At 40.2% G+C, this 24,305-nt stretch overlaps 3 protein-coding genes across 5 annotated transcripts; 2 read left to right on the top strand and 1 right to left on the bottom strand.

Annotated features, from left to right (window-relative positions):
* Positions 1-264: 264 nt before the first annotated feature.
* On the top strand, positions 265-8,776 carry LOC111217440 (coronin-1A-like). Of its 2 annotated transcripts, none has more exons than XM_022739309.1 (11): positions 265-372; positions 1,588-1,791; positions 3,384-3,506; positions 3,630-3,759; positions 4,648-4,829; positions 5,470-5,589; positions 6,559-6,663; positions 6,763-6,908; positions 7,455-7,512; positions 7,613-7,828; positions 8,525-8,776. In XM_022739309.1, the coding sequence occupies exons 2-11, from the start codon at positions 1,594-1,596 to the stop codon at positions 8,615-8,617; spliced, it is 1,371 nt and encodes a 456-aa protein (XP_022595030.1). In that variant the 5' UTR covers positions 265-372; positions 1,588-1,593; the 3' UTR covers positions 8,618-8,776. The 2 variants fall into 2 exon arrangements, with proteins under 2 accessions (XP_022595030.1, XP_022595031.1); XM_022739310.1 differs by lacking the exon at positions 265-372 and adding an exon at positions 1,428-1,452.
* A 169-nt stretch (positions 8,777-8,945) lies between these two features.
* Positions 8,946-13,310, bottom strand: LOC111217441 (claudin-4-like). The gene is made up of 3 exons (XM_022739311.1): positions 13,020-13,310; positions 11,214-11,346; positions 8,946-10,241 (listed from the first exon to the last, which is right to left on the bottom strand). Exons 2-3 carry the CDS (start codon positions 11,343-11,345, stop codon positions 9,741-9,743), a joined length of 633 nt encoding a protein of 210 aa, XP_022595032.1. The 5' UTR covers position 11,346; positions 13,020-13,310; the 3' UTR covers positions 8,946-9,740.
* A 1,599-nt stretch (positions 13,311-14,909) lies between these two features.
* On the top strand, positions 14,910-23,127 carry LOC111217471 (serine/threonine-protein phosphatase alpha-2 isoform-like). Of its 2 annotated transcripts, none has more exons than XM_022739357.1 (8): positions 14,910-15,072; positions 15,371-15,481; positions 20,364-20,495; positions 20,742-20,972; positions 21,067-21,171; positions 21,259-21,482; positions 22,193-22,327; positions 22,643-23,127. In XM_022739357.1, exons 2-8 carry the CDS (start codon positions 15,427-15,429, stop codon positions 22,757-22,759), a joined length of 999 nt encoding a protein of 332 aa, XP_022595078.1. In that variant the 5' UTR covers positions 14,910-15,072; positions 15,371-15,426; the 3' UTR covers positions 22,760-23,127. The 2 variants fall into 2 exon arrangements, with proteins under 2 accessions (XP_022595078.1, XP_022595079.1); XM_022739358.1 differs by having other exon boundaries at positions 14,910-15,095.
* Positions 23,128-24,305: the final 1,178 nt, after the last annotated feature.

The following is a 24,305-nucleotide window of genomic DNA, read 5'->3' as shown; positions in this document are numbered from 1 at the left end:
GACTCCTGAACAACAATCGCCTGAGTCTGCTTTCATTTGTTGACACCTGCACCCAGGGGCGCATTAGACTGAGCTACATACAATCACAATATGTATTGTTCTGGCATCTTGATCTTGCTATAATCTCACTACAGATCTCATAAGCCTCGCGCCACGCTCTTGTCATGTTGCCTTCTGCAGTTTTTCAACCCCCGAAATGTCACAGCAGACACCTCCCACTTCCACCTTCATTTGAAACTCTCACTTCCTCCATGTATTTGGTGTGATATACTTTTAACATACCGTCTTCTCTTAAGTTCTCATTCTGGTGGCAGGGTGTTTGGTGCACTGCCTCAACTCCTTGAGCTGAATCGCCCCCCACACAACTCTCAGGTAGGCCTGCAACATCTGCCTGTGGTTTGTCTCACAGCTCATTTACACCGGTGAAACATCTCTGAAGATTTAATTTTATATTTCATGGATTAGTTTATTATTTAATAGGTAAAGATAACAGAATGTGAGTGCTTTGAATTCTTCGTACCTTATGTTCCACATGGCCCTCTGTTTCAACTTAGTGAATTGTTTCCTACTTTGTACCAGGCAGTGTTTTCCGTCACAACAGAGACACAGTGATAGGGAAAGATTATTAACATGCATTTAGGCTCCTGATAAAATTACAGCTCACTCTATAAAGGATTATTAAATTAGGTGCAGAGCAGCCAGAGAGGTCTTGTGATGCACATACAGCAGAACGGTGGTAGGCTTTCTGAGTCCGAGCTTAGGCGCGGCTGCAGGTTTCAGGAAGTAAAATCTACAAATGGAGGTAAAACAAAACATATTTAGTGTTTTTGATTTGGGGTGCTGTTGCTAAATGGTGCACCGTTCGTCCATTTCACAGCTTGTGAGCTTCTAACTGATTTGATCTCATAACTCGTTCAGGTTTGAGTCCTGCTTTGTTAAAGGATGCATTCGTTGTATGTGTTTTAACTTAACTTTAACATATGCATGCCTGTGGGAAAATAGATGACAGCACGAGTGTGTGAATGACAGATTAGGCATGAGAGAAAGGTTAGTGGGTTTGTTGCTCATGCTAAAGGATGTGGTGTAACTGCTGCTCTGCGCAATTTATCATCCTCTTTAAGCACGCAGCATGTGCAGTCAACTGATGATAAATAGCGTTGTTTTTTTTGTTGTTGTTTTTTTTGTCTTGTGTTGTCTTGTACACTTCAGCGTGTACAATTATTTCAGTCGCACAGAGTTCCACATTAAAGAAAGAGAAGGGCACAGTGTACCAGTTGCAGACAGACTAGAGGAAGCAGTTGTGAAAGCTTTAGCTTCCTCTTTTTTTTTTCTTTTTTTTTTAAGGTTTTCTCTGTCGTCTCTTTCAGCTGTGTCGTCAGCTTCGTGTCTGTCAGTTTATTTCCACATGAAATCAAACAGCACAAACAGAAAGGGGCAGTGGGGAAACTACAGGTCACCATTTTTGATGCAGGGAGTTTTATTATGTACATTCAGATGATAACAGTTGGTCAGATCTCTTCGTAGGCTTTACTGCAGCCTGTCCGAAACACCCATCCAATCTGCCTTTTCATTTTGCTTTATTCTCAGTTCACCATGTCCAGGAAGGTTGTAAGGACCAGCAAGTTCCGTCACGTCTTTGGCCAGGCTGCGAAAGCTGACCAATGCTACGATGACATCCGAATCTCCCAGATGACCTGGGACAGCAACTTCTGCTCTGTTAACCCCAAGTTTGTGGCCATGATTGTGGACGCCAGCGGTGGGGGAGCCTTCATGGTGCTGCCCCTGAGCAAGGTGGGTCACAGGAAACACCCTGGCTACACTGGCACAAAGAAGACAAATGTCTCTGCTGCTCGGCTCCCTGTGTCCTTTGCCTTCTCAAAATACCATTTTTGAATGTGTTAATTGTTTCTGATGCAAGTTGGTGTGATGCCCTTTTTTCTTTTTTTTTTTTTTTTTTTAACACCATGCTTAAAAATTTGAATGCTGCCTGTCACCATCACAAATTCAGCTGAATAAGGAAGTTTGATGCCGTCTTTCTACACGTCACTCGTTCTGCTGTTGAGAAGTTTTCACCATATTAGGAGTTTGTTGTCAGCTCAGTCAGGGCAGGATGTGGCCTCAACCAGGTTATTCTGCACTCATTTATGGAGTACGTTGGTGGTATGCAACTTCTTTATAGCATTTTATGGCCCTGAAAAAGTGGAAAAATTGCAAACCTTGTGGCCTTGTTAATGGTCATCTAAACATCTGAGTTTGTCAAAGTATGTGACCTAAAAGAAGCTTCTTGCATGTCCTCTCAGGCTTGTGAATTTAATACAAATTACATTTACATAGATCTTGAATATTTTCTCTTGCCTGCCCTCGGCAGTAATGAGCTTATTACTTAATATTTTTGTATGTGATTGTAGGCTTTTCAGAGACATTACACATTGAAAAAAATAAATTTGTGCTTTGACTGTGGATTGTACTGCTGTTTTAAAGACTTTCAGTCGGCACCATCAGACCTGCAGCAAACGCTGTCACTGCTGCTGCTCTAATGGCTACAAAGCTCTTCAACTGATAATGAACACGTAAAGTGCAAAGTCATCATTGGTTAATCCCTCTGTCCATTTCATTCCACTTGTCTGAGTTCAGGTCACATTAATTAAATTTATAGTAAATCATTAGGAATCATTATTACATACTCCTAGGAAGTGCTGACAAAAATGTGATTGTGTGATCATTTTTTATCATATTTCATATTATGGCTGGTATGTAATTGCATTCTATGTGGGATTTAAAAGCTCTTGTCTGTCATGTCTTATATTATTCTCAAGGGAAACAGTGAGTCAAGAGACAGTGTGTATAAATTTGCAGAGAAATCTACCTTGAAAACATGGAAAGTCCTGTTTGGAGATAAATATCAAGTAAACTATAAAGATTGCCTCACCTGGTTGGTTGATGTGGTTGATACAGTATGCTAGAAAATGTTTATTCAGACTTTTTTTTAAATCAAACAGATGCAGCACAAAAATAATTGTCACGACGCCCTGAGTGAGGCGTGATGTGTGCCCAGATCGGGTCACAGGAGAACCAGAGGAACCATGGGATTTTGTCTTCATGCTCCTCTCTAACCCGGTTACTAGAAATTAGGAGTAATTGGAGGCATAGCTGTGGAATTTGTATCAGCTGACTATCAACTTCTTCCTCCCACCTACACTAGATCATCATGTTTTGTTTTTTTTTTAAACTTCATCCATCACAGTTGTGTTTCTTTGCTGCCAGCTATCACTCTGTTCATTCTTTACCTTTCGTAGCTGTCTCCTTTGTGTGTACCGTATGTATGAGTTTTGGTTTCTGAGGAGTTATATTCAACATGCTTCTTGCTGTTTCTCTGTTTGCAGACAGGGCGTATCGACATGTCCTACCCCACGGTGTGTGGCCACACTGGTCCGGTCCTGGACATCGAGTTTTGTCCTCACAACGACAACATCATCGCCAGCGGCTCTGAGGACTGCAGCGTCATGGTGAAATATTTCAGTACTGCAGCAGACATGACTGGATCTTTGAAGCGTTTCAGTTTTCACTTGAGTATGGTGCCGTAACAAGATATGTAAAATGATTGTCCCAATATCTTTGTTGATCAATAGATCTGGGAGATCCCAGATGGCGGGCTGATCACCTCTCTCACAGATCCTGTTGTCAAGCTCGAAGGCCACTCCAAACGTGTTGGCATCCTGAGCTGGCACCCCACCGCTCACAATGTGCTGATGAGTGCAGGTATCACCCACATTTTACCCTCATCAACCTGCTGAAAACACAGCCTCAGCTTACAGAGAGCTCCTGTGCAGAAATGTGGTTTTGTGTATCAGAGGAACCAGGGTGGGATGAACGTACGATTGTCTCGCAGATGTTTCGTTGAATGAGACTCACACCTTTGTTGAACAGGAAGTTCTCAGAGCCTCCACCCGCTCCTTCTTCACTCTTAGCACTGCTCTTGTTGACACTTAGATACACAGAACTGCATGAACCACTGTATCTGCCTGTGTTAGACAGTAGACTCGGCTACAGTAATGCTACTACTAAAGTAATGCTACTAACAGCTGAGGCTGCTAGGACTGGGCAACATGGTTAAAATCAATAACATCTTGATATTAATCAGAATATTTTTGCCATTGTTCATATAATAAGCACATACACATACAACCAAACTTAATCTCCTTGATTTGAACAACAGAATTAGGTTATCAGTATCAGGTTAAAAAATAATATTGAATTATCTTTCTGTAACTGCAGCTAATGTACAGTTTAAACATTTGATTTATTGAATCTGCAATGAATCATATTATTTTCAAATTCTATGTTAGGGGCTTATTTTCAAAGCTATAAAACACTGTATCCAGCCCTGTCAAGACACCGCTTGACCCAAAAAACACTGTAAATGTAAAACATGTCACTCCTTGGTTCCAGAGAATCTTTCTCAGGAAAGTCCACATAAACTCAAAGTCTTAAGTAAAATAAACCTGAGAATCTACTTGTTGACATGAGGCAGAATTTTACCTGAAATGCATTTGATTTTGACTTCTGCTGTGTCTGTAATGACCCCACTGTGAAGCTCCTTTACTCCTCTTTCCATTTACCACTATCGCCACTGTTGTGCCCTCGCAGGCTGTGATAACGTGGTGATCCTGTGGAACGTGGCTTGTGGGGAGGCGGTAGTGAGGCTCGACACCGTACACACCGACCTCATCTACAGCGCCTGCTGGAACAGGGACGGCTCCAGGATCCTCACCTCCTGCAAGGACAAGAAGCTGCGGGTGCTGGACCCGCGCAAGGGCACCGTCATTGTTGTAGGTTTAGAAAATAATGAAAAAACACCTTTTCCCAATTCCCCCCAATTTCTTTTTTTTTTTTGTTTGACCATCAAAAATATGCAGTTTACTAAAATGTATATCATTATTTGAGTCTTTGGGTGTTTAGCATTTTAATGACTTAAATAATGATCATTATAATGGTTGCTGATTAATTTTCTGTCAATCGACTACTATTGTCAGTTCTAATAATAATATGACATTTCAAGGTTTATAGTTTGTGAGTCGTTTGTGAGTCTTTAATTAAGTATGAACTAAAACACCACTGGGACTCTGTTGCTGCTAAGGGATGTGTTAGTCTTTTCACCTAATTTATAATCAATAACTTTGTTATTTATTTTTATTATTAGTTATACAAAATGATAATAATAATGATAAAATAAATATTATTTTTCATTTTCATAGATTTGAATAATGTTTAATATGTAAAACATAATAGTATTTTATTATTTTTCCGGACATAATGAGTAATTCTATGTCCACGCTGAAAGTAGCTGCTGTCAGAGCACTTAAAAAACAAAAAGTAGTGGTGAATTGGACTTGACAGAACTGAAATATGATAAGTCCATAGCTCTGTCTGTAACACCTCCCCCTCTGCTCTGCCTCAAAACACCAACAGGAGAAGGAGAAGCCTCACGAGGGCTCCAGGCCCATCAGAGCGGTGTTCGTGTCCGACGGGAAGATCCTCAGTACCGGCTTCAGTCGCATGAGTGAGCGGCAGGTGGCGCTGTGGGATCCGGTGAGTGTCAGGACTTTTCTCTCTTATCGTCACGTTTTACCGACTAGATTCATTATCCTTATTCTTGTCTTCAAAGCCCCTGAAATGTGTTTTCCAAATCTCTACAACAATTGTTTCTGACTGTACAGCGAGTAAAGTTAACTCCTGTCAGGCCTGACACTGAAGGAGTTGTGGTTTTGTAAAGTAGAGTTGAAGGAGTTAACTTTACTTTACAAAACCACAACTGTCATCACATTTTGATTCAAACATCACTAAATTCTTATTGGGGTCATCGTGTTTTTACAACCGAGTCCTGAAACAGTTCAAAGTGTGACAGGAAAGTGTATCTCTATGTAGAACCCAGAAAACATACAACACACTGCTGTGAATAATAATTTATGTCTAATACGTTTTTTTCTACAAAAAAAGAAAAATTTCAGTAACCTTGTTAAGAATTTGTAAAATCACATCGAGTTGTACATTAAAACATTCAGAATCTACCAATAAAGTGGAATGGAAAATATTTTTATTTAAAAGTTTCCCTGCTGAACACAAGACGTCGCCTACTTAAAGTGTAAAGTGCACTCTCTGTGTTTGTGCACTGAGGTGACAAAATCCTACTCCTGCATACACTTCATAAATTCAGATTTAAGGTGAAACGTTCTCCCTTCAGAAGATGAATGTGAAAACAGATTTCTGCTGTTGAACTGCGCACATACATGGTTCTGCACAGCGACGCTCAAACATCCAGGTGAAGCAGCACTAAGCACGCTGCATTCAAACTGTTACTCATGTGTTGCCAGGGACTTACTCACTGTATTTACAACAGTGCTGTTTCACAACCGCCATATTACAGCATTAAGGGCGGGGTTGCTCTGTAATATCCCACGTCATGCTCTTGGCTTACCTCCAGCCTTTTTTGTTATAGAGGGTATTACATTGGATTTACTGAAATGTCTGTTTCTGTGTATCCGAATGTCTTTTTAACAGAAGAACTTTGGAGAGCCGCTGACCCTGCAGGAGCTGGACACCAGCAGCGGCGTCCTTCTGCCATTTTTTGACCCTGACACTGGCGTCGTCTACCTCTGCGGCAAGGTTAGCTTTAGTGTGATGAAATAACGTTCTCTCTTTGTCTGTCTCACCCACACGGACACATGCAGCTGACTTGTTTGTCAATGTCTTTGCCGTCTGCAGGGAGACAGCAGTATCCGTTACTTTGAAGTGACAGATGAAGCTCCTTATGTCCACTACCTCTCCATGTACAGCAGCAAGGAGAGCCAGAAGGGAATGGGATACATGCCCAAGAGGGGCCTGGAGGTCAACAAATGTGAAATCGCCAGGTAGCGACATACCTTTTATAAAACCGAGGCATGATAGCAGTGTGGCTCGAGGGATGTCTGTCTGTCAGTTAGTTGGTCGGACCACCACTTTGGTACTGACTGAAATATCTGGAGCGTTTCTACAGACAGTCATGGTCCCCAGGGGAGGAATCCTAATAACTTTGGTGATCCCCTGACTTTTCTCTCTGAAATTCGATACACACATTCATGTCCCCCTTTAAAACATTTCATCTAGCGCCATCATCAGGTCAAATTTGCCAATGTTAGCATGCTAATACACTAAACTGAGATGGTAAAACATGGTAAATATTATACCTGCTTAACATCAGCTTGTTAGCATTTAGTCTTTGTGAGCATGTTACAATGCTGACTTTAGCATTTAGCTCAAAGCACTGCTCTGCTGAAGTCACAGAGCTGCTGGTATGGCCGTAGACTCTTACTCTTGTTTATTGTTTTGAACATCTTCATGGTAAAATGTCCTCTTAAACTGGCCTGATGCAAACAATCTGAACATATGAACAAAAATATTTCTATTTCTATCTCCAGGTTCTACAAACTGCATGAGAGGAAATGTGAGCCCATAGTTATGACGGTGCCACGCAAGGTAACGTTTTAACAAAGTCTATTGTACTTTTATCACAGTTTGTGAGTTTGGGGGCATTCGTGCATTTCTGTCTTTAACACGCTCTTCTCTGCCTGTGTAGTCTGATCTCTTCCAGGAGGATCTGTACCCGGACACCATTGGTCCTGAGCCCTCGGCTGAAGCAGACGAGTGGTTCCAAGGAAAGGATGGCCAGCCTATTCTGATTTCTCTAAAGGATGGGTTTGTAGCAACCACCAAGGCCAAGGAGTTCAAAGTTCACAAGAGCCTCCTGAAGACCACGACTGCCTCTGCTGGAAGTCAACAGGACAACAGTGGGGTCAGTCATTTCAAACTAAATATCATCCTACAGTTAGGTTTAAACTGTTTTTCAGGTTTACAAAGATCAGCGGAATTTCAGCTTAAACATAAAATACAGTGCACTGTTACTGGTTAAACCACAAATACTGTACAACAGTAAAATGCCACTTAGACATTATAAAGCAGGTCTAGGTTCGATATTAATACTGGGAAAGTATCAAAGTCCTCAGTCCCCAGAGAAACACACACACAGCCTGTAATTCAGAAACTAAGCCTTAAAATGGCCCGTCAGGACTTGTGTAACTTGCGATGTCACAACAAAGCAGTCTCCATTCTCAGCCATGCCCCAAGCTCCGCCCACCTGGACCCACCATCCAACCTAGCAGGATTTGAGTGTTTACCTGAAATCTGCTACAAATCTGCTACATTTTTATTCAATCACTCAGAAAGCAGTCAGCCAATCAGAAGAGAAGCTCAGAGCCTCCTCTCTTCTGATTGGCTCAGCAACCTGTTGTACCTCTCTATAGGTGGAAGTTTCTTTAAATTTAGTTTGTTTTGTTTTTTTCTCAGGGAAATCCTCCAACAATTGTATCATTGGCTTTAAAATTAGTACCACAACTGCAACCTCGACAACACATTAAGCATTAACTGATTCTTCAACATGTTAATAATCCGACTCCGTCACATCGTAACTCTGTCTCTGTCTGTTTCTCAGGAGGTTCAGTCCTTGAGGAAGGAGGTGAAGGACCTCAAAGCTGCGATAGAGGAGCTGACCAAGCGTGTGAGTGAGCTGGAGAGCAAGCATTAAACTAGACAAGTTCCATAAACAAGAAAAATAAATCAAGAGCAGAAGTCAGGACAGAAGCAGAGGAGCGAAGAAAGAGAAAACTGTCGTTAACTTCTGATTATAGTGACACAAAGGGAGGGATTAAGGCAACAGGTGTTATTACACATTTTTTTGGGAGGGCGGGGGGGCTTGAAGCTTGAATTTGTTTGTTTGGTTTGATCAATTTAAAAAAAAATCCTGTTTTAATATATGCTTTTAGTTTGAAATAAAGTCTTCTGTATTTCAAAAATACATTTTTTTTGACTTTTTTCTTTTTAAACAAACACATGAAACACACACGAAACACACATTTGAATTAGACCAACTTTTAATCATTTGCACTCATCATCATACAAAATGAGAAACAAAACAAAATGAGCAATAACAAAAGTTTTATAAAATGCTGTGAAAAGTCATGTGGACGTTTGTCATCAGAGAAGTGCACACAGATTCTCCCTGAGGCCTTTGTTTAGCTTTTTCTGACGGTATATATATATATATATATATATATATATATATATAAACATTAAAGATGAGAGAGAAACAAACAAGCGAACATACAACAGAGGCAGAATGGTTGATCCAAACTATATGTAAAATATGAGCCACTAGTGCATCTAAATAAAGGTCATTTAGCATTTTTATCAGATCATTTTCTTCTCACAAATATATTTTTAACATTTTCATAATCTTGGATTTTACTTGTATGGTTCTTTTTTGAAATCAGAAAAGAAAAACAGGGAGAATACAACTGTTTTGTAGCTGGGAGATCATAGTTGATGTTGTATATGTCAAAGCAGAAACCCAAATAAAACCTTTTTAATTCTAAGACCACAAAATGTCGTGAGTTTAATCTGCAATTTACAGCCTGTATATGATTATGCATAACCCAGAACCTGATAGTAAAATAGCTTTAAAATAAAAACACTAGCATAGCTTTGAATGTGAAAGAAAAAACTGGAGCCAGTTATCATCATCAGAATATGATATTTACTGAGACTTTTTCTTTTTCCTGATGTTGTCGACTTTGTTTCTTCCCAGTCTTTCACCAACTAAATCACCCTCCCATGCTTTCTGTCAAACTCCAGTCCCTCTCATAAAGGCACTACACGTAGTTTTTGTTAGGGGCAGAGGCGCCGTTGCTGTAGTACTTGGCGGTTCCCCCTGAGCCAGAATTGGGCCTGCTGAAGCAGCACAGCAGACCTCCAGCCAGAAGGAGCAGCACGCCAGCAGCCCAGCCCACAAAGATGCACGCTCCCAGCTCCCTCTTCTGGGAAGCAGGCACCAGAGGGTTGTTGAAGTCTCGCACGACAATGTGTGCGGACCAGCTGACAGGGATGATCGCCAGGAGGCCGGCCAGCAGCAGGCCTACCCCGGCCACAAGGCTGATCTTGGGCTTGGCGTCTTCATTCTGGATGCAGGTGGTGAAGTCAGCCCCGCAGAACAGGATGAGGAGGCTGAGGCCGCTCAACATGCAGCTGATTATGGTCATGGCACGGGCGGCCTGCAGGTCAGAGGACAGCACCAGCAGGGATTCATATTTCTTGCACTGCTGCTGGCCGGTACTCTGCACCACACATGTCATCCACAGGCCCTCCTGAGAGCTCTACTCACACACACACACACACACGCACATACACACACACACAGAAAGAAGGAGATTGTCAATCATGTCATATACCATCCATGTCCAGTGGTGCAATGTAACTTGTACTTCTGTATTTCCATTAAATGATACTGTATGCTTCTACACCACTGTATAAAGTCAGAGTCACCAATGAGCTTATAAAATATGATGTCATAGCTAAACTTCCCAAAAGTATATTTAATAGTTAAAATCAGCTCCACCTCAACCAACTACAACAGTAAAACACCACTTTCACAATAATGGATCAGTGATAATAATCTAATGACAATACATAATAGTATGACACTCACAGGGGGACTGTGACTGCTATTACTTTTCATACTTTAACTACATTTTGCTAATAATACTTGTGAAATTTTACTTAAGTGACACAATGCAGGAATATTTTTATATCGCAGTACTACTACTTTTACTTATGCAAATATCCTGGATACTTCAATAATGCTTGTACACTTTCACCAGGTCTTAATTAATATTAAGACCTTCAGTGAGGCGGCTCTTATGGAATTGAAAACCATAAGAAGATCACCAAAACCTGTCATAGTGAATTTTTGTAAAAGAGCAAATAAGAGGTTAAACTGTACAGACTGTGGTTGATGACCATTATAAAGAATTAAAGGCCATATATGTAGTTTTTTATACATGACATACATATATTTGCCTATTCAGTACAATATAATGAACTTAATTAACTGTTGCTACCTAGGATCATCAGATGTGTTCACTAATGTAAGCATTTCTTACATCATAGATGTGTTGTACTGTGAGTCCCTGTATTAAAACACTTCCCATTCAGTTGAAGGAGGTTCCAGTCCTGTGTTTTAAAATTTGGTGATGAGGATAAATATACTTTACTTTCGAAGAAATACAAAGTCTTTCCTGCAGTCCATTACCATCCATAACAAAAGGTTGTTCAATGTTTTTCTTTACCTGTGCGATCACGATGTTGGATCCTGTGAAAGAGGAGACTTTCCAGCGAGGGACAACACAGCAAACGATGGCCCCAACCAGGCCGAGGACCCCGATGGCCACACATGTAATCTGAACTGCAGAAGATCCCATTCTGGATCAAACAAGATGGAGAGAAAAAAAAACAGAGGTACGAGGGAGATAATTAGGGCTTTTATTTTTACTTTCCAGTGCTCTCTTCAGTCTGTATGTTTTCTGTTGTTTTTATCTGAATCATCCTCTTACTTTTTATTCTTTGTGCCTTTTTCTTTCAACATCTGCTGCGGCCTCAGCCCGCCATCTGAGGAGGGTGGATCTCTTTTTAATTGCCTCTCCCAAGATCCCAAGATGTTTATGTGTTTTTGCTACACTACTCATATGTGTTTAACTAAGTCTTTTTTTTATTCTGCTTTTAAATCCTAGTACTTCTAGTACACTCCCTCTTCTGGTTACAGAGGAGGAGTTGTTGAATCTCTTCCATTGATCCAGGATGAAAGAGACATTTATCTGCTGTTACTGCAGTGTTACTGTTGCTCTCTGGGGCTTTTTTTTTTTTTTTTTTTTTTTTTTTTTTTTTGTAATCACATAGCTGAACATACACAAATACACAGGCCTTCACAGGATAACGTCTCTTAAGGCTACATTTTTTAAACAAATTCCTGTCCTGACAGGCCCCAGCCTCTTGGATCTCCACCCAGGACTGGCTGAACCAGTCCCTCACATCTCCTTACTTCGAAAGTCTCTGCCTTACTCATTTATTTTATGATTCATCTTCACATAGACTAAAAATACAAGTTGAAGTAAAAAAAACCTAGAAAGAACTCTGAGGAGTATAAAACCTCTTAGCATGAAGAGTGATGCATTTTAAGGAAATACTTTTGATCAAGTCAGAGGACCTTTAATTAATTAGATGTTTTAATAGTTTAATTGCAGTTGTTTTTTTTTTTTACCAGATGTTATGTTTTCATACCGGAAACATTAAACCAAAAATAAGCAAATACAATTATAAAACATCAAAGAAAATTTGACTTATAAACTCAAGTACCAGGGGGAAAAAGCACACAATGAGTTCCAAGCTAAACAAAAAATGTTGTGTTCATTTTTTATGCATCGAATAATATTCTTCTCTGCAGCAAATCCCCTCTCTTTGTTCTTCAAACATACAGACAGTCCAAATAATCTTTTACCACCTGAAAACACCCAGCAGGGCACATTTTGTTCCATTTATTTAATTATTTTATAAATATCAACCAAACAAAAACCCAGTTTCTTACATTTCAGATCCTGTGAAATAACAAAGAAGAAGAGCTAATAACCCAGACAGGGTTGGAACAGCAGGGTAAACTTGTGCTGGATTTAGACAGGGACAAAAATATCTTACTTTAAGCATATGTGACCCGCCCCAGATCACAAACTTCCAGAGCAGATTAAATACTGAAATCTAATGTGATGTGGGTCACTGGATTTAAAATCAGATGTTGTCATTTTATCCTCAACATTACTGATAGTTTTACTTTAAATATCCATTCATGGATTTTTTTTTTTAATTAGGTGATGCATGTTAAGTCCTATCAAAACCTACCTTAAAAAAAAGTTTTTTTTCCCTTTTCACCCTCACAGTTGTTTATTTGTACTTTTTATTATTTTTGCTGGTGCCCATAAAAGGTATTCAACTAATCCTCGACCAATCCTTTCATCCTCTGTCATTTCAAGCTTTTGTAGAATCATATCTCTTCTCAGAGCTCAGCCTGTCCATTTGAATAAAAAGTGGATAAAAAGGGGGCTTACCTTTTATTCTGTGTCCTCTGTCCCTGAGTTGAAAATTGAAAAATTAGGTGCAGTGTTTCTCGAGGTTCTTTCTTCGTTCCTGGCTTTATGTTGTTTTGAAGATGTTGTTTTCTGATGTGCTATGTGTAAGAAGAGTGGGTATTTGTAGAGGAATGTGAGGTGTGGGGTGGGGCTGAGCTCCAGTAGGGGAGTACACAGGAGGGAAGGACCTCAAGACCAGACTGGACTTGTCCTATACATGTATGTCATATATGTTTCCCCCTCTTTTTCCACCTTAAACCTGCCTCAGTGATATACCTCAGAGTCTCTTGGAAAAAAAGAAGCTGTAATGTCTTAGCATCACTTTGGTGAAACCATACAGTTATGTGTGGTTATTGTTGTGATTACCCTGATGATAATGATGGTATGGATCCTGAGTGAATCATTTTGGTTGTATCCATCACTGGTTGCCAGAAAAAGAAAACTGAATCATCTGGATAGCTTCCCATTTTTCTCTCTATGCACTCAGTCTAAACAAATAAATCCCACCTCTGCCTCTGTACCTGCACATCCCCTGGAGCACCCTCCCCCCTACACCTACCTGTGTCGAAACTGTGATGACGAATGTAAGGAGACTTATTTAGGAAACCGAGACTGAGTGGGTTTAGGATTTTGCACAAGATTGTGAGCAGGGTTTCATGGATCATGGGATGGAACAAATTAGGAAAAGGAATGTTATGGAAACCAAATATTTGTAAACTCGATGAACACATTCAGACAGAGTGACACATATGTGGATAGTTGTGTTTTGAATAATGTGTACAAATTTAGATCTTAGTTTGGAACAGGGCTCAATGAGAGAAATGACAGAATTCTTCACTCAGGGCAACACAAACAGACATGGATGTTAACTGTATTTAAATAGGTGCTGTGCATCAACTGCAGTGTGTAATGCAAGGGTGGACTTGAATTATCCCATATTCTCAGCAACAATGGGAAGCTATTTCTGCATTGTGTTTTTGTAATTTTACCCCACTAAGTACATTAAGAATTTGTTTAGTGTCCAGTGGTAGAACTTCTTTTTGCTTAAGTAAAGGAAAGTACACAAAATAAAGTCCATTACAAATAAAATTAATCAAAAATGTTACTTAAGTAGGCTAATCTAACATTAGTGTCAGAAGTAAAATAAAAGTTTTTGTAGGCCTATAACAAGCAAATTGTGTCGGTGCAGAAATACTGTATGCCCTTTTATTTAGTCTGGTTATGTTGTATGTATTCTTAGTTGTAACAATGTTTTTATGCTGTCCTCTTTGTCAAGTTTCTCTTTATATATATAATTTATTGTATAGCTTTATCTAAATATTTTAACTTCTGATAAATAAAAAATAAATGTTTATGCTTTTGCTGCTCAATTAACCTTACAGTAAGGTTTGTCAATGAAACAAAAACATGATTAGTGAGCTCCCACCAAAAGGTCTGTACCATCTCACAGTGAAATACAGTATATTCTTTTTGTTGATTACAAAAAGCACAAATATCTGCTATGCCCACATATTTTTTGATAAAGAAATGAACAAGATACAGTGAAATATTTTAAAATTAACTTCTTCGGCAGTGGCTTTGGCTTGAAGCAGTGAAGCCCAATAAAATTAACTTTTTGGAAAAAGCGTTGTTTAATTGTGGTGTATTTTAGGTTTTACATTGCAATTCTAATTGTGAACGCTGGGTGACGCACATTGAGCTCCCATTTAAAGCTTAATGATGCTGTTTTACCCCCCCCCAAGGGGGCGGAGTCTAAGACGGACCCAACATACGTCCAATCAGATGTGAGAATTCGAGTTCTAAATTCTACAACAGACCAATCATATTTTGAGAAATGTGTGAAGAACTCGGTTTGATTCAACCTCCTGCGCTACCGTAGACACCTCGGTAAAAAACGGCCCTCCTTTAAAGTTCCTGGGGGAAGAGTGAAGGGACCTGGGCGAACCACGGGAGAGGGGCCAAGATTGAGCTCACAGGATAAATATTTATACATTATTCATCCCGGGAGGAGTGGTGTTAAAGTGAAGACAAGGTTTGGGGACATTTTATCTGATTGTAAGTTGTGTTACATGGCTAACGTTAGCCGTGTAGCCGCGGTTCAGTTCTGCTGCTGCTAGTTTATATGAGTAGCTGACGTTACTTGACTAGAAGCTACCTAGCTAGCTTGGTTAGCTCAAGCTCGCATAAGCTCATTGATCGTTCCTGTCCGCCAACATTGCTCGATTAGCTCTGCGAGCCACTCGTTAGCTGACAGATATGAATTAACACGTATATTATCAGTATCTGTTAAAAGTGTCCGCCTCTTTCTCTTTCTGTTCTTGGAATCTAAGGTGCAACACGGAAAACCGAGGGCTCCACTGCTCGAGAACGTCAGAAAATAAAGAAAATGGCGGAGCCGGACAAATTAAACATCGACTCTATAATTCAGCGCCTCTTGGAAGGTGAGGAAGGCCAAACCCACTGTGGAGCACTGTAATTCAGTTAGATTATGGTAATGAAATGTGTCTTCTATATACCAGGTTACAACCGCTAAAGTTAAAGGTTGTCAGGTTATGTTGTAGTAGCCTACTTCAGGCTCTATGGTTGGATTCGGATAAAAGATGGTAGTCAAATCAACCGTCTCTTCAGATTATTTTGTAAATGTTATTTGTTTTTGAAACATAATTTTTAATCAACGCCATCCATTTATGTTTTCAGAGGAGATGCATTGTGACGGCGTTGCCTGTAAATCGGGGGGTGGGGGGTGGGGGTAGGTGACGTTACATCACTGACACATTTAATGTAAATGACACCTTATCATACATCACTGGCTTTATGTTTTTTGATTAATGCATTGGTTTCTTCCATCGGACAGGTGATGCTGTAGGCTGAGATTACTTGTATTTCAGCTGTGAAAAAAGAGACATCCCCTGTCTGAAAAAGTACTGCTATTAGTTGGAGAATTTGAGAGCGACTGTGTGACAACAGTCTTGAAGTCAGTTTTTTTGTTTCTTTTGGGGTTTTTTTTTTTTTTTTAAACCCCATTTGTTGCCCTTTCCCCAGGGGGGGGGGGCTTCTCAGTTACTTGGGTGGACTGCCCTGTGTTGTGCTTACTGTTTTGCAGTTGCATTGTGAAGGATCTAATTACAATTTGCAGGCACAACCTTCCCCAGAGTGACTTGTTAATGAGGTGTACAAACAAAGATGCTGTGATTGGCACATGCTCACTGTAATACTGTGTTAAACTGCTTGTTTGTGTTCCGATTTTATGAAGATATGAACTGCTTACATTATTTCTGGTTGCTACAAAGCAGTGTCATGTGGCCCTGTTAAAAAAATCCCTGTAGATTAGAATAGCTTTTATGTTGTGACTATAAAACATATTTTGTGTGAATTATTCAAGTGCTAAGCAAATGATCTGGAATTGTTTTGATGTGAGACTTTAAGGTAGATATGGAGTGGTTGGTAATCTTTTTTGGCCCTACAAGTCCAACACAAACTGTGTTTTAAATGTCCGAATGCCCACTGTATACAGCATGTGGAGACATTTGTGATGTTTGGAGTTGTGTGTATGAGGGAAAACAGGGCCTTTTTATCTCCACATCCACATGATGATTGTGTAACAGGAGCCCTGAGGACATCAAACAGAAGCATAAATTTCCTCAGATCCAACTGTACAGTTCATCTAAAGAGCACAAGAAATAAGGTTGTGACCTCTGTAGTTGTCCTTGTGAGGCAGGTGCACTGGGCGTGGAAATAATGCCTGTTTCACACGTACACTTATATGTGTTTACCCCTGTGGAACTGTTGTATGGAAACATCTTTGTTTCGCTGTTCTCAAGGAGCAACATCATGTGTTTTGGTTAGGGGTCAAAATTGCGCCTTTAGTCTCAGCATTAGAAGATGTTTTGGCCAGTAAATGAGGAATGTTGCATACAGAGAATTTTCCCAGGCTGTTATTAAATGTGACCTTAGCCCTCTGTTTGTTTACTTTCTGAAATATAGGCCTGTATGATTGGTCTAAGCTGAGCTGGTGGAGGTGATTGGGATTATTCACAAATATGCATGTGCAGCCATAGTCTCTCCTTGGAGTTTGACTTTGACTGTGGATCCTGCTGTAGTGTTTTATACATGGATTGTTATACTCAGGCTGTGATAAGGTTGTCTGCCAAACACAAAAGAAGACAAACAAGCCTGATAGTGGCAGTATTTATATCCTCTTATGTAACTCACTTGACCTTTTTTGTCGGCATTTGTGGTTTTATTGCTGAGAATAACCACCTGCCGGTTAATATTACTGCTGTGTTTATCTACTCTGTTTAAGACCACAGTAAACTCAAGAATAGCTGGCTCACTGCAGGTGCTGCGTCAAAAGATTGATAAATTATCCCACACCAGCTCAGTGATCTGTGTGGGTATGAAGGTACCCCTCCTGCTTGATGACTGTGTTTCTAGACCAAACCAATTAAATGTGTTTGGATAATGAGAAGTTTCAATTGGATTATTTACGTAGATCTAGAGTGAACTCTGGGAGTGTGTGTTGTTAATAGCATGTCTGGAGAGCGTGACATCACATAAGCCCAGGCAGAACACTCAGCATTGAATCAGGAGTGCTGGACCAAACCAACTGTTGAGTCCAGCAGTCCTGACACCCCGGCTGTGTTTCTGTTGTGCTGGTCCAGCTCTTTGTTTTCTGCCCCCTGATCAGTGCAGTGGAAAGCCTTTTGTCTGTACCCCACATGATAAGCTCACTGTTGCCCACTGGCTATGTGGCTAACTTTGGAGTAAGCTCTGTCAGGGCTTAGCCTTCTGTAATCCAGGTTTAAAGTGACAAGCAGCACTGCAGTATTTATACCTGCTTTCACTGTTTAGGACCTTGCTTTTAGTTGTCACATCAGGATAGTGCCATTATTCTACATCCATTTGTTGATTTCTACCCTCACCCTCCCTCTCAAAGTGCTTTGCAAGCACTATTAAAACTGGATTAGTTTCACTGAGAGATGGTCTGTAACTAAGAGTCAGGTACTCTGTATGTAACAACAATTCACAAGAAGTACAGTGATTTCCTGCAGCTAGGGCTCATCATTTGGTCAAGAAACATCATCTGTACCCTCGTTTCTATATGTGTACAAGCAAATGTTAGTAGTCAGCAATTATTTTTTGCCACTATCTCTGACACAGTTTATCAGAAGTTGCCATAGAAGAGTTGACTTGCAGCAAACAAACTATTTACATTTAATTGAATCCTCCTTTGTCTCAATGATGGGGTGTTTGGGGTGTATAATAATTGTAATAAATGAAGTCATGATTTAAGATACAACTACAAGTTAATTTGGTCTATTGCAGAACTGATGTTTTGTGTTCAAAGTACCTGCTCTGATACATTAAGTCAAGTGCTCTGTATTCACAGAGAAACTTCCTGACCAGTCACTGGAAAATTGTCTGATCAGTCACATAAATAGTTATTTTGAGCATGTCGAGATTGATGGCCTTCTCTGCACAGCTGTCATTGAAGACAAATGCATTAATAAAACAGCATTTTGTGCACTGATGTTGAATCCTTCCATTTGAATGCTGCTCTGGTGGCATTAGTATAGTTATTTTGGTTCATGAGATTAAACTAAAAGTAGAATACATTTGAAACAGGTTCTAGTTAATTGCTCAATAGTTCCGGAGTAAAAGTGGTGGTAGTTCAACTGGCATATCTCGTTTATTGGATGGATAACAATAACTGATAGAAACGTTGACTAAGTATCTAAGTATCACTTCAGACATAATTGTGCCACTTTGACTCTGAATTTGCTTTGGCTTTTGCCAGTAGTAGGAAGTACAACAACAGAGTAGTAAATCAAATCTATTTTAGATGTTTGGATAGAGCTATAGTTGCTGTTGTTATCTATCCTTGATGTGTGTTACTTTGCTTGTTTGGCATTTAAAGGTGAAAGCATTTGTCTATTTGTTTGTTAACTGGCACCTGACAACTTTTTAAATCCATTTGATAAACATATTAAAGAGCTCTGTTCACACCCAGCTTGAAAATACTTGTCACTGAGACGTTTGGAGGCAGTACTGTCACCATTATATGTAAATTACCCCAGCCTGTGTAAAGTTTGTTTGGTGGGAACAAGACTCGTCATGAGTTGCTTGTATAGTTTGTGTTGGGAGCTGCTTTTGTATTAAGCAGAACATGTAGGAATGGGGGCGTGATTGATTCTGTCAGTGATACAAACAAACCAGATTCCAAACTCCATCAGAAGCAGTCTTGCATAAGGCCACAGTGCACACACAAATAGCCCCAAGGCATCACGTCCAAAACCTAAGGTTGGCATGTTAATGGGCAAATATTTTGATCTGAATTATGAGCAGTAGTTCCAGCTTGATATAAATCATTTGAAACTGAGAGATTACAACTTTTTTTTTTTTTCCAAGGAAAATGTTCTGTTACTGTCATTGACGTCGTGCTCCTACCCTTTCTAGCGTTTGAACCATGAAATCACACATTTGCTGTGATATGTCATTTTTAAGACAAATAGTCTGTCAGAAAAATAAATAGCGTTTCTTGTTCAAGACTATCATGATTTGTGTTTGTGTGGTAAAAGTGAAGGAGCATGACAGGGATGGACTTGACAGACCGGCTGAATTCTTCAGATGGTATCAGTGGAAGCAGCAGGATGACAGGGACAGAATGTTACCTTCACTACTACACACTTAATATTTGATTTAATTTTATGTTGTATACTTTATTGTGGCTTTTATTTTTGACCTGAAACAGTGTTATTACAGCCCATGGTGTGCCGTTCTTTGTTTCTCAACAGTGCACATTAAGAGAGTCCTAATTACGTGTTTGCAGTGTCTTTTCTGCAGCTACATCGGCTAGAAGGGGGAAGTGGGTTTCACATCTTTCTTCTAGCTTGGGTTTGAACTGCCACTTAAGCAGAAAGACTCGCTTTTGAGGCTGACAACGTCAGACTATTTTCCACTGATCAGGTTTTCTCAAATGGTGCATCCCCTTGCATATTACACAGGCTCATCTTGTGTTGTGGTTTAGTAAGCATCAAAGGTGAATCTTGTGTTCATAGCTTATTAATTCCAACATTTAGAGCACGGCATTACCTCTGCAAGATGTGGTTACCTGCTAAAGTGGCTGTTAGAGTGGACCGCTAACAGAATTTTCCAGCATTTGGCTGGTGGGAGGTGTTAACTTTCCAGTCTGGTGGTCCCAGGATCACATTTCATGGCTGTTCTTTATGTCAGTCTTTTTTCCAGCACTGAGCAATAGGTGTGTCTCTGTGGTGTGATTGTGTCTCCAGTAAAATGTCTGTCCCTTTTATCTCCTGTTTTCAGTCAAGGGATCTCGGCCAGGGAAGAATGTCCAGCTGACAGAAGGCGAGATCCGTGGCCTTTGCCTCAAGTCCCGTGAAATCTTCCTGAGTCAGCCAATACTGCTTGAACTAGAGGCTCCCCTCAAAATCTGTGGTGAGTTTTAATGGATATAGCGGCCAGTGGGTTTCACTGAAGCATTAAGACCAAGCATAAGAGTACTGTACTGTTGTCTGACTCTGATGCAAGACAAGATAGTTTTGCTCATGATTTTCTAGACATAGACTGGACTCATCTGAAACTAGCACTTGTTAGGTGTGGGACTCTTCATGTAAAAGCAGCTACACCCAGTAGCAGTGAAAGTAGGGTGTTTAAATTGCACTTCTCTGCTGCCCTCTGCAGGCGATGTCCATGGTCAGTACTATGATCTGCTCCGGCTGTTTGAATATGGAGGCTTCCCCCCAGAAAGCAACTACCTGTTCCTGGGTGACTATGTAGACAGAGGGAAGCAGTCACTGGAGACTATATGCCTGCTCCTTGCCTACAAGATTAAATATCCAGAGAACTTTTTCCTGCTGCGTGGCAACCATGAATGCGCCTCCATTAATCGAATCTACGGCTTCTATGATGAGTGTAAGTGCCCAGAACCTGTTAATGAAGGGAAAAAAAACATACATTTGCGTTCCTGACATTCACTAAATTCTCATTTCTCCTCTTGTGTGTGCAGGTAAGCGACGGTATAATATTAAGCTGTGGAAGACCTTCACAGATTGCTTCAACTGTTTACCTGTGGCTGCCATTGTAGATGAGAAAATCTTCTGCTGTCATGGAGGTAGGTCGGCCTTGTTAAATATAAGATCTAATGCCCACGTGAGATTAACCAGACTAAGTGTTTGTTCTCTGCATGTCCTCTGTCCAGGCCTCTCTCCTGATCTCCAGTCAATGGAGCAGATCCGCAGAGTAATGCGACCCACAGATGTGCCTGACCAGGGTTTGTTGTGTGACCTGCTGTGGGCCGACCCAGACAAAGATGTGCTAGGCTGGGGTGAAAACGACCGTGGTGTCTCCTTCACATTCGGGGCAGATGTGGTGGCCAAATTTTTGCACAAACACGACATGGACCTAATATGCAGGGCACATCAGGTAATGTTTACTAGTTATTGTGTACAGATTAAAAGCCAGGAGGCTTTGTGCCCCTGCTAACTGAAGCTGTGGGTGTCTTTGTCCTCTATAATTTTTCTCACACAATCCATTAAAATCTACCTTCTTATAGTTGTGATTGACATTGTCAGAGATATTAATTTTACAATGTATTGATTATTGAAGTTGTAGTTTGCCTTGGTGTTTAAAAGGACTCCATTATATTGAGAGGTGTTTCTAATATTTTGCATGATAGGGGAAGAATATTAGAAACACATTTCAAAATAACACAAAATAGTTGAATGAATGCCTCTCTGACAGTGTCCGAAACTGAACATTATAATCTTCCTAAATGCGGAATTTGTGGCAGATCTGTTTTCATTAGATACAGGTGTACCTAATAAAAGGGCCTGGGAGTGTGCTTAAATTCAACATATTCAAACTAAAATTGCAGATTTTTTTAGATTTATTTCAGTATAAAAAAACAAAAAAGGCAGATGATTACTACAAAGTTACTAATATAAAATATTCTGAATAACCATTCATGCCAATAAGCTGTACAGTGACATTTAGTGCTATTTAAGATCTAGTTCTCCTATTAAACGACCTGAAAATCAGAACATACCAGCAACTGACTGACCCTTTTTTTCTCTCTTGCTTCTGTATTTTGATACTGTGTTTTAGAATATTGATTTCCTCATCTCTGTCCTCAGGTGGTAGAAGACGGTTATGAGTTTTTTGCAAAGAGGCAGCTCGTCACCTTATTCTCGGCTCCCAACTACTGTGGAGAGTTTGACAACGCTGGTGCCATGATGAGCGTGGATGAGACGCTCATGTGCTCCTTCCAGGTGTGTGTGGGTATATGGGTATATGGGCTGGGACATGAATGCTGGGTGGCTTTGTTGTTGTGTGAATATATGTGGCTGTGAAAACAAATCTCCCCTTTGGACAATAAATGCTCATCTTATCTTAAAATGGAGCCTGTGTTAGTAATTTTCATTTTGTAATGAAATTAATTTGCTTTTGTCCATTTGACTTGATCTAGTTTACCTTTATTGTGCAACATGAATAATCAAAAACCAGTGTATCTCTACTGTGAATCACTATGAGTTTAGTATTTATTTCTGTACCTTTAAGTGGAAACTTCTCTGTCTCTCTCACAGATTCTGAAGCCAGCAGATAAGAAATTGTATCCTTATGGTGGAGGGGGAGGAATGGGATCTGGGAGACCAGTTACCCCACCGCGAAATTCAGCCAAGGCCGCCAAGGCCAAGAAATAACACCCGCTGGGTGCCCCTCCAACAACCTGCCACCCCCTGTCGGCCCAACACTCTTTTTTCCTCTACCTCCCAAACTTGTTTCTCCCTCGTCACCAAACGGCAACAAAGCAAACAAGTGTCCAGGGTTCAATCATGTTTTTTCTCTCTGAAACAATTTTTAACTGTTTGTTTGGCTGTTTGCGTGTAATTTTTGTGTGTGAATGTGTATAAAAAGTGAGAATGACACAGAGGGAACAGCTGTATTCTGTATGTATGATTTATTTTTTTTTTCCTTCTTCCTTCTGTACCCTCTGTTCTGTTTTCCTGTCATGTTGTTGAGATGGGTCCGAGCTTATCCGTGATGTAAATTCAAACCTGGGTGCAGGGGGGGGAGGGAAGGGGAAGGGGGGTTGTGAGAGAGAGGAGCCTTGGCTGTTTATGTTAAGGCCCTGCACTGTTTAATGCTAAACACAAGCTTTTGCTGTGTGATGGGTGGGGAGGGAGCCAGGGAGGGGTGAAGTTGCACGGTCAAACGGTAACGGCACATACCACACACTGGGTGCACAGGTGGATACATGTGCAGGTGAATCCTTGAATGAAATGGATTCACAATGAGACATGTTTTTTTTTTTTTTTCTTTTTTTTCTCTCTTTCCCTTTTGAAAACCAATGATTTGAGAACAGTCATGGATGTGAAATAGTTTTGCTTCTTTTGTAGATACATGGAACCAACATGGTTTGATTTTTTTTTTTCTTTCTCCCTTTGGTTTTTAGTTCACTGAAAGTTAAGATGAATAAAAATAACAATTTATTTGAATTATGCCATCATGCTGATCACTTTGTGTTTGCCATTGCTTTGTCCTGTCTGTCAGCGACCTTTGCCGTGCACAGTGGCTGCTCTTGTCTGTGAGAGTGGATTGATGATACAGCAGCTTGTCCTATGAATGAGGCTCACAAAAATCCGATTTTTGGCTCAGTTTACATACTTTTAAAACAACAAAGCATTCACATGTTGATTCAGTGTGGTCTTGCTAAAGATGACATTTGCTGGAAATGTATAAACTGTAGGAAAAGCTGGTTTCAGAACCAGATGTTACCTGTTTGATCACAAAAAAAAACATCTTTTAATAGGAATCTCTTCAATGCCAAATGTTCCTTTTCCCAAGTGATTGTTGGATAATCATGAGCACTGAAATTTAAGCAGGAATACTTCCAGGAAAAGGGAGCGAGGGGCTCTGTCGCTGAGCCTCTGTTGCTCATTGCCCTATGTATATTATGGGAGATCTGTAAGATGACACCGCTCAGTATAATCCAACATCACCATGTGCGTTTAATATGTTCCACAATATGTCTGGCATTTAATCTACGTTGAACTTTAACACAGCACTTTATACTCGAAGAAGCTTACTGAGGAGAAAGTGGCTTGAAGGGTTTCCATATATTTTTGTTGTGATCAAAGGTAAAAACTATCAAAGCGAGATGAGATGATGAATCATTGCTCTGACCTTTCCAGTTCAAAGTGCTCCAGTCAAGTCCACTTCATTTGAATCCATGAAAAAAAACAAAAA

The sequence above is a fragment of the Seriola dumerili genome, unplaced genomic scaffold, assembly GCF_002260705.1.
Source record: "Seriola dumerili isolate Sdu_G_001 unplaced genomic scaffold, Sdu_1.0 BDQW01000044.1, whole genome shotgun sequence".
Lineage (NCBI taxonomy): Eukaryota > Metazoa > Chordata > Actinopteri > Carangiformes > Carangidae > Seriola > Seriola dumerili.
This window is presented reverse-complemented; position numbering and strand designations above follow the sequence as displayed.

Coding starts and splice junctions, on each gene's coding strand:
- LOC111217440 (XM_022739309.1), top strand. CDS start 1,594: ATGTCCAGGAAGGTTGTAAGGACCAGCAAGTTCCGTCACGTCTTTGGC. Junction 7,513..7,612: donor TTATGACGGTGCCACGCAAG/GTAACGTTTTAA, acceptor CTGCCTGTGTAG/TCTGATCTCTTCCAGGAGGA. Junction 7,829..8,524: donor GTCAACAGGACAACAGTGGG/GTCAGTCATTTC, acceptor TCTGTTTCTCAG/GAGGTTCAGTCCTTGAGGAA.
- LOC111217441 (XM_022739311.1), bottom strand. CDS start 11,345: ATGGGATCTTCTGCAGTTCAGATTACATGTGTGGCCATCGGGGTCCTC. Junction 10,242..11,213: donor CCAACATCGTGATCGCACAG/GTAAAGAAAAAC, acceptor GTGTGTGAGTAG/AGCTCTCAGGAGGGCCTGTG.
- LOC111217471 (XM_022739357.1), top strand. CDS start 15,427: ATGGCGGAGCCGGACAAATTAAACATCGACTCTATAATTCAGCGCCTC. Junction 21,483..22,192: donor TAATATGCAGGGCACATCAG/GTAATGTTTACT, acceptor CTCTGTCCTCAG/GTGGTAGAAGACGGTTATGA. Junction 22,328..22,642: donor CGCTCATGTGCTCCTTCCAG/GTGTGTGTGGGT, acceptor TCTCTCTCACAG/ATTCTGAAGCCAGCAGATAA.